The 8998-nt window shown below is 38.3% G+C and overlaps 1 protein-coding gene across 1 annotated transcript; it reads left to right on the top strand.

Annotated features, from left to right (window-relative positions):
* Positions 1–1319: 1319 nt before the first annotated feature.
* Positions 1320–8857, top strand: LOC140782083 (DNA replication licensing factor MCM6). The gene is made up of 18 exons (XM_073128453.1): positions 1320–1440; positions 1516–1668; positions 1738–1878; positions 1968–2130; positions 2240–2433; positions 2520–2715; positions 2816–2893; positions 3269–3498; positions 4456–4570; positions 4996–5070; positions 5150–5290; positions 5480–5683; positions 5791–5952; positions 6111–6166; positions 6246–6373; positions 6456–6581; positions 8139–8269; positions 8384–8857. The coding sequence occupies exons 1-18, from the start codon at positions 1364–1366 to the stop codon at positions 8516–8518; spliced, it is 2505 nt and encodes an 834-aa protein (XP_072984554.1). The 5' UTR covers positions 1320–1363; the 3' UTR covers positions 8519–8857.
* The last annotated feature ends 141 nt before the right edge of the window (positions 8858–8998 follow it).

Genomic DNA, 8998 nt, shown 5'->3' with positions numbered 1-8998 from the left:
CGGCCCAACCCATCAATCACTCGGGTCGGGCCAAGTTCGGGTCGGGCTAAAATAGTCCAGCTCGTTACCGCCCGTCGGCCTGTGAGAGATTGGGCTAGCCAGTCGGGCCAAGCCGGCCCGACCAACCAATCACTCGGCCCAACCCATATTTTAGCTATTTTTAGAATTTTTTTAACTATTAGCTTATTTTTTAAAAAAATATTTATATTCCTCTATTTAAAAAATAATTAAAATTATTTAAAGGTGTGTTTAAAATAATGTAAAACGGTACAATACTAAAATTTTTTTATTGTAGCAATGGTAAATTACTGTAGCAGAATGGGCAGGTCTAGTTGCGGGCCAAACGGGCGGGCTTTCGGGCTGGGTCAAGCGGGCAAAGGGCTGACCCGTGCCGCCCATGGATAGTTTGGGCTAGGCCCGGACCGAGCCTAAATCGAGTCCGGGCTGAGCACAGGCGAGCTAGGCCCTTTGATCATGTCTACTTAACAGTAGCATGCTCATGTGGGTCATGCACCTAGACCAACAAGTCCTGCCTAGGGATTCTAGGAAGCCGGATTTCCTAAATGATTTTACTTACTCCCCAAGCTTATATTTATGTCGATAAAAGTAGGTTTGAGAGATTTTGACGTAGAAAAACTAAAGATTATAGTAAAATAGATGATAAATTTACCATCACTGATGTTTTTAATGAAACCATCACGAAGCTTGCAGCTTGCATTAAGAATATCAAATATGATTATAAATCTCAAATAAGACTTTTCCTTTCTTCTTCATCGTCCATAAATTATATATCAAACTTATGTCTCATTAAATTAACCCAGAGGAGGTTAGGTCTACACTTAGCCGTTCTAAGAACCTAATATTTAGATCCCATCACAATACTATCCACAAGTTAGGCAAAGCATTAAAAGTTGAATTTATAAGAGTTAATATTCCCGCTTGAGAAAGAGTAGTCTTTCTTCGACCTATAAGTAATAGTTCCATGCATATCTAAAACATGTTTGATGGCAGCATAGCTAGCCGCAGAATATAGATTATGTGAGCAAATTTATATCTTCTAGAAATTATTGTAATCTTATTTTAGAGAAATATTAGAGAATAAAATTTATTATTTATTATTTTATGTTAATGATACTAAGAAGAAAATGTAACAGAACACTTGGCATTATATGAATGGTTGACTATGATACACCGTGTTTGGGCGGTCCAGCTTTTTAAAGGCAACTCGGTACATTTGGCGCCAAACGAGCGTCTTCCCGCGCAAAACTTCGTTACCCCTTTAAAGCTCTCAGCCGCAGCACCGCAAGAGATCTACAGATCGAGATCGAGAGAGAGAGAGAGAGAGAGAGAGAGAGAGAGAGAGATGGATGCTTTTGGGGGCTTCTTCGTCGACGAGAAGGCTGTGCGAGTAGAGAACATCTTCCTCGAGTTCCTCAAGAGGTACTCAAAGATCATCCTCCCTTCTAATTATTAGGGTTTCAGTTCATTCTCATCTTTTCCCACTCTTATTACAAGATTTAAGGTCGATCCCAATGCTGTGGAGCCCTTCTACGAGGCGGAGATCGAGGTCATGCGGTCCAAGGAATCCACCACTATGTTTGTGGATTTCTCCCACGTGATGCGGTTCAATGACCTCCTCCAGAAGACCATCTCGGAGGAATATTTGAGGTAAGTTTATCTTTTTCTTGGCCCCTTTGTTTTGGAAAATTCGGTTTTGATTCGAAGAAATTGTGCTAGATTCGAGCCCTATCTGAGAAACGCGTGCAAAAGGTTCGTAATGGAGCACAAATCGGGCGAATATAGAGCGCCGATCATCTCGGATGATAGTCCTTACAGAGACATCAATGTTGCCTTCTACAACTTCCCATTGTTGAAGAGGTGAATTAAGCTTTTATGAATTTACTCCTTTTATCTGGAAAGATGTTCTCTTTTCATATGTAATAAGGTGGGGAATCGGTTGTTTGTAGATTAAGAGATCTCACGACGTCGGAGATTGGGAAGCTAACATCAGTGATGGGGGTTGTGACACGGACCAGTGAGGTCCGGCCGGAGCTCTTGCAGGGGACCTTCAAGTGCCTCGAATGTGGAGGTGTTATAAAGAATGTAGAGCAGCAGTACAAATACACTGAAGTCGGTAACAGGGTCTCCTTTACCATTTCTACTTTTGCTGCAACATATATTATGTACTTATGATGCTGAATTTGTTCTTAACATGATTGGAAATTTGTATCTTGTATAGCCGATTATATGCACAAATGCGACCTGTTCAAATCGAAATAAATGGGCACTGCTCCGACAAGACAGTAAGTTCACAGATTGGCAGAGGGTGAGGATGCAGGAGACATCAAAGGAGATACCTGCTGGGTCTCTTCCTCGTTCCTTGGATGTCATCCTACGGCATGAAATTGTCGAGAAGGCCAGGGCTGGCGACACGTATGCCAACTTGCCTCCAAGTTTCTCTTTTAATAATGACCTGTTGTTTTTTAGTAACTTTAATCTCTTTTATTGGGAAATTGTAGGGTGATTTTTACGGGCACTGTGGTTGCTGTGCCAGATGTGATGGCTTTGACGTCACCAGGTGAGAGAGCAGAGTGCCGGCGTGAATCTTCTCAACGCCGCAATGCATCTGGTGCCCAGGAAGGTGTCAGAGGTCTGAAGGCTTTGGGAGTAAGAGATCTCTCATATCGCCTTGCTTTCATTGCAAACTCAGTGCAGGTTTGGATTCTCTTTTAGCTACAAGTTTGGAAATTCAACTTATTAGAATTCCTATGATTTAGTGGATTGCTTTCCTTTCATTTTTTCATTTCGAACTTAGGTGGCAGATGGCAGAAGGGATGGTGACATTAGAGATCGGAAAATTGATGGTGATGACAATGACAAACAGGAGTTTACTGTAAGTTTTAATATTCCAATAATTTCAATTTTCAGTTAATTTACTTTCTGATATTTGTGGCGTATGTCCAGAAATTTGTTGAATGGTGATTAAAATGCAGGAGAAAAGGAATTCTAACATTCCTGTTGTACTTCCAGAATTGTTTTTTTGTATGTTAGCTTTTGGACATTTAACAACCTGTCTACCATAATTTCCATCCAAATATGATGTCAACGGACAATTTCACTTTCTGATTAGCTTTTACTCCATATCATTCTCTGCATGGTGCCCTTATTGCTAGATTATTCAAAAACACATGAAAATTAGACTTGATCTTCTTCTGCTACCTGATCTTGCTTAATTTATCTTGCTAATTGCAATATTTCCTGTTGGCAGCAAGAAGAGGAAGATGAGATTATGACAATGAGGGACACCCCAGATTTTTTTAACAAGTTAGTCGACAGCATATGCCCCACTATTTTTGGTCATCAAGAAATAAAGAGGGCAGTCCTTCTTATGCTATTGGGCGGTGTGCACAAGCTAACACATGAAGGCATCAACCTCAGAGGTGATATCAACATGTGTATTGTTGGAGATCCTAGTTGTGCAAAGTCTCAGTTCCTAAAGTACGTATATTTTTCTTTATTCAGACTCTTCTTCCCCTTGAAATGAAAATCAAAGTCATGATGAGTGGAGTTAATTTGTATGTCTTGAAGCTTCACCAAAATGCAGTTGGATTATCATTATGATTTCCTTTTTCTATCAATATAACATCCCATCAGCTTATCCATGGCTAATAGAAAGAGTATCAGATGATAAAGTTCAGAGGAAAGATTTATAGGATGGTTATAAGACCAGCAATTCTTTATGGATAAAAATGTTGGGTTTGAGAGAACAACTTATTGTTAAGTATAGCCAAAATGAAGATGTTAAGTTGGATTTGTGGCATTACGAGAAAAGATAGAATGAGGAATAATAATATTCAACAAAAGTTAGGGATAGTATCCATAGAAGATAAATTACGCAAGAATAGAATAAGATGGTTTGGATGTTGGACATGTCCAATGTAGACCACATAATGCAGATGTGAGGAGTGGCTACATTAAAATAGAAGGCTCCTTAATAGGGAGGAGAAGACCGAAATTATCATGAGGGAATTAGTAAGAAAATATATCATACAACTTGATTTGGCATAAATTGATGCACTATATATACTTATATAGACAAATAGTGATGAAGAATCCATATAGCTGACCCCAAATATTTGGGCTAGAAGTTTGGTTGTCGTGTCAGATGATGAGTTTTGATTTGTCCATATAATTGGATGCGCTAATAATGTCCTAATGGTTGAAACAGCTTGCTTGTACTATTGTGGCACCGATGAAATGTTTGATTTGGCTAACTTGATTTTAGCTTTGTTGCACCATGGAATTCTGTTCTATTTGGACCTGGATGCTACTTATGGCAGATGGGAATAGCACAATCATTTTTCTTCCCTTGTTTGCTTTTTGTTTACCTTTATTGTCATTTATAATATTCTGAACTAATTGATTGTTTTTTCATTTCTGATAATCATTGAACAGATATACTGCTGGTCTTGTCCCACGATCTGTTTATACATCAGGAAAATCTTCCTCTGCTGCTGGTTTGACTGCGACAGTGGCTAAAGAACCAGAGACAGGAGAATTTTGTATTGAGGTAATGGTGCTTATCTTGGATATTTATCTCTTCATTCTTGATTAGTCATTTATCAAGAGCATTTTGCAGCTCTATTCAAGTGAAGTGACTTTCTATAAGAATTATATGGTTTAGAAAGGGTACATATTTGGCCGTACCTGAAAGGTATCATGGATCTGCTAGGTGTTGTTTAGGTAATTTTAACTCCTAAATGAGGAACTTGTGGTTTAGATTGGCTTTCCTAGAAAGCATGTTTGATTTTCTTCTGTCTTGATTTGACATGTTACACCAGTTTATACAATATATCCCAACAAACTGTTGGTTGTGTTCATATGTAAAATGATGCGATCATTTGATTGTTAGTTGTTTGCTTGATATATTTACTAAATGTACAAATTAGAATATTCTCAAGTTGTACCACTCTTTAATTCATTGTGATGTTACAGGCAGGTGCTCTTATGCTAGCTGATAATGGTATATGTTGCATTGATGAATTTGATAAGATGGACATTAGGGACCAGGTAGATCTCTACTACATGTACTTTATGAATCCTTGACCACTTGAACTGTGGAGATCTGACTTGCCTTATTATTATTAAGGTTGCCATACATGAAGCAATGGAACAGCAGACTATCAGCATAACAAAAGCAGGCATACAAGCTACTTTGAATGCTAGAACCTCAATTTTAGCAGCTGCAAATCCTACTGGAGGACGCTACGACAAATCAAAACCCCTTAAGGTAAGTCACTATAACTGGAAGGTTTGGTTCTTTTGTCTTTAGTTTGAATGAGGGCTTTCTTGTTTCCTAAATTGCAGCAGATAATATTATAATTTCGTCGTTTCAAATATAGCTGTCCAATTCCAATAAATTCTCTACTGTTGAGCTAAGGCTCGATAAATGATATCAACTTTCTACCTTTTGTATCAGTATAATGTGGCCCTCCCTCCTGCTATTCTCTCAAGATTTGACCTGGTGTACATTATGATTGATGAGCCAGATGAGAACACTGATTATCATATAGCCCACCACATTGTGAGAGTTCATCAGAAGCATGAAGATGCACTTGCCCCTGCATTTACCACTGCAGAATTGAAACGTTACATTGCCTATGCCAAGTCCCTGAAACCTCAGGTTTGTAAGTTTTTTTTTTTTCTGAGCACTTGCGTTGCTGTCAAAAACTCAAAATTGATCAAGTATCTTCTGATTACCGAACTCTTAGTTATGCTATGTTACTTCAGCTGAGCCCAGAAGCAAGAAAAGTGTTGGTTGACTCATATGTAGCCCTACGTAGGGGTGATACTACTCCTGGAACTAGAGTTGCTTATAGAATGACGGTCAGGCAGCTAGAGGCATTAATCAGGCTTTCTGAAGCCATTGCTCGCAGTCATCTGGAGAGAGTTGTAAGTGAAGTTGCATTTTTTATGATATAATATTACATGCATATTTCATGATCTCACGTGAGTTTTCCTTCAGTATTTACATGAAACCATATTAGGTATTAGGCTTGTAGCATGAATGTTATGCATTCTAACTTTTTTTGGTACTCCAATTTTTCTAGGTGGTTCCAGCCCATGTTCGCATGGCAGTAAGGCTACTAAAAACATCTATTATCAGGCAAGAACCTTTCACTTATTTGTACTGGCACTGCTCCTTTCTCTAGAACAGGAACTTATTCTTTCATCATCTTATGCAGTGTTGAATCAAGTGAGATTGACCTTTCTGATTTCCAAGATCATGAAGATGGTGATGGAAACAGAGTCTCTGATCAAGATGCTGTGCAACCAACTGAAGCAGATGCTGGTCCAGCACCAAAAAGTGAAGGTAGACCGTTACACAATGTAATATGATTTCATTGTTCATTCTCATTCAGGAAAGTGCATCATTTCTATGTAATATATTATAGGTAATGAAGAGGGGCCTGAGAACCACCAGAAGAAGAAATTGGTTATAACTGAAGAGCATTTCCAGAGAGTTACCCAAGCACTGGTCATGCGACTGCGCCAACATGAAGAAGCAGTGTTGCAAGATGGTACTGCACACTTGTTATTGCAATTAGCTTGTCCTTTTTGAATTTTGATGTCATTTCTCAGTTTTAGTCTCATTTCACATGTTTTACTCTAATTAGGATCTTAGTATATTTTTGGGTTCCATAGTTGAAAGTTGAACCTGAACTAAACTATTTCTAAACATGAAGATGACATTCAGATCATTCACTGTTGTGCGGGGTCAACTATTGTACCTAGAAAACGTGCCTTCATGCTACAAATAAAATTCTGCTGTATGAAGTAAGCTATTTTACCTAGAAAGGTCCCTTTGTATGGCATTCTAAGAGATTCATGAAAGTGTGCTGATCTTGTTCAAATATTAAATTCTGTAGTTGTATTTGTCAGAAATTTAGAATACAAAATGATGCAGACAAAGATGAACAGAGTATTCTAGATTGCCTGCACTGCACGTCTGCCTATCCCATGCATAAGTTAGTGCATCTAACTATCGGAGTCACTTTAAATTACACAGAATATACTAGAGTTCACATTCAGGAATGCCACTAATAAAGGGGCAGCCCGGTGCATGAGGCTCCCACCGGGGTCAGCTTTATAAGGGAGATGTTCGCAGCTTACCCTCAGTTCTGAGGAGGTTGTTTCCGAGCCATCTTTTATATGACAAAAAAAAGTAGACACTATGACGTGGGTTCTTTCACTGTGTTAGGCTCCTTTCTAATTTCTGCCCAACAAAGATGACAATAATTTCAGAGGGTTTCAAGTGTGCACCTTTCTAAACTCAAAATAATGCCAATTTGAAATTTTAGTGGATCTCAGGCTATTGGAAGGTAAGAGCCAGCGGAAGCTTTAAAGAATTATACTCCCAAAGGTTCATGTTGATCTCTGGAAGAGCACATCTAATTAATCTTCTGATCAAATATATACTGTTGTTGAACAATGTTAAATAATAGATATTTGACTGCAAAAAGTGAGAAAGATTGACGAGTTTATTTGTCAGTAGAATCAATGAGCTTCATCTGATACTCATTGATCAAGCCTCAAGAATCAGATAAATTAATGCTTGCAAGTTGCAAGTGATGATTTGATTTGAGTTAAATTAGTACTGTTGTGAGGTGGTTCTTGGCTTGACTTGCACTCTATTCGGAGTGCATTAAGTGCTAATATCTGCCTTTAAGTGCAATAATGTTTATGTCCTTGGGATCCTTTTCTAGTTTAAGTTAATCAGAAGCAAGTTAAGAGATGATGTCCTGTGGACTTGAACAAATTTTAATCTGATGAATTTTTTCTGTGATACAAGACTCGTGTAAATGTTATAGTAGTTCTGATACTATAGCTATTTCATTTGGCTTGATCATGCTTTCTGTCACATTCACCTATGCATAGTAAATAAATGTATTCAGTAAACTCCTTTATTTCTCCGGCATCTTACCTACCATACTTTTTAGAAAGTGATATCAACTTCAATGTGCCTCATGTCATGCTTTCTTTTATTTGGCTACTTATAAGTTTGTGTAAGAGTGTGGATACTTGGTAAAGTAGTAAACTCTTTCAAATCTCTAACAACTCCCTGCCAAACTTTGTAGGAAGTGGTTTGGCTGGCATGAAGCAAAGGGAGCTAATTGTTTGGTATGTTGAGAAGCAGAATGCCCAAGGTGCATATAGTTCCACTGATGAGGTGCGAGAAGAAGTCAAATGTATCAAAGCCATTATAGAGGTAATGCCTACCAGCATATGGATGGAAGACAGTAATTCTTGTGCTTCATAGATGTTTTATATACTACTCTTGGTTAGGATCTCCCTAAAGCATGTAAGAATGATGTCAATGCAGAGATTGATACAAAGGGAAGGTCATCTGGTAGTTGTTGATGATGGGACTAGCTCGACTGCTGATGGTGGCGAAGGAAGACGATCTTCTATTGAGAATAGAATCTTAGCAGTGGCCCCAAATTATGTTATTGATTAATATCTAACAGGAGTCTTGTTCCATTCACAACAATATGGAAGTGTTTAACTGCGATCAATGACAACTGCTCAGTGGTATCTGGAAAGTATCAGATTTCTGTCCTACTTTGAGATGCAATGCTGCAGTCTATTTTCTTCACAAGAGCTTCCAAAGTACAACTATTTTGGTGCAAGGTGAAGGAAAAGCTTGTGGTGGCTTTAACAGTGTGATACCTAGGGCCTCTGATATATGTAATTTTTGATTCTTTTAATGTTATTTGTATGATTGCTGTGTAAACAAGCTACAAGATTAGCTACTCCTTGGTTTTCTAATGTTCATCTTTCACTAAGGCCTGCTAAACTTTGCTCAATGTGCAATGAGATTTTCAATTTTAGATGGGAGATTTCTCATTTCATTAAATTGGAGGAGCAATTTGGATAAAACAAGAGGCCTTACTGAAACTACAAGATGTCTTGCTGATATGGACTAAATTCGCCACCT

This window comes from Typha latifolia, chromosome 1 (assembly GCF_019914945.1).
Source record: "Typha latifolia isolate L0001 chromosome 1, TyphaL0001v2, whole genome shotgun sequence".
In the NCBI taxonomy this organism is placed as follows: Eukaryota; Viridiplantae; Streptophyta; class Magnoliopsida; order Poales; family Typhaceae; genus Typha; species Typha latifolia.
The sequence above is the reverse complement of the archived record's forward strand: the minus strand, read 5'-3'. Positions and strand labels throughout refer to the sequence as shown.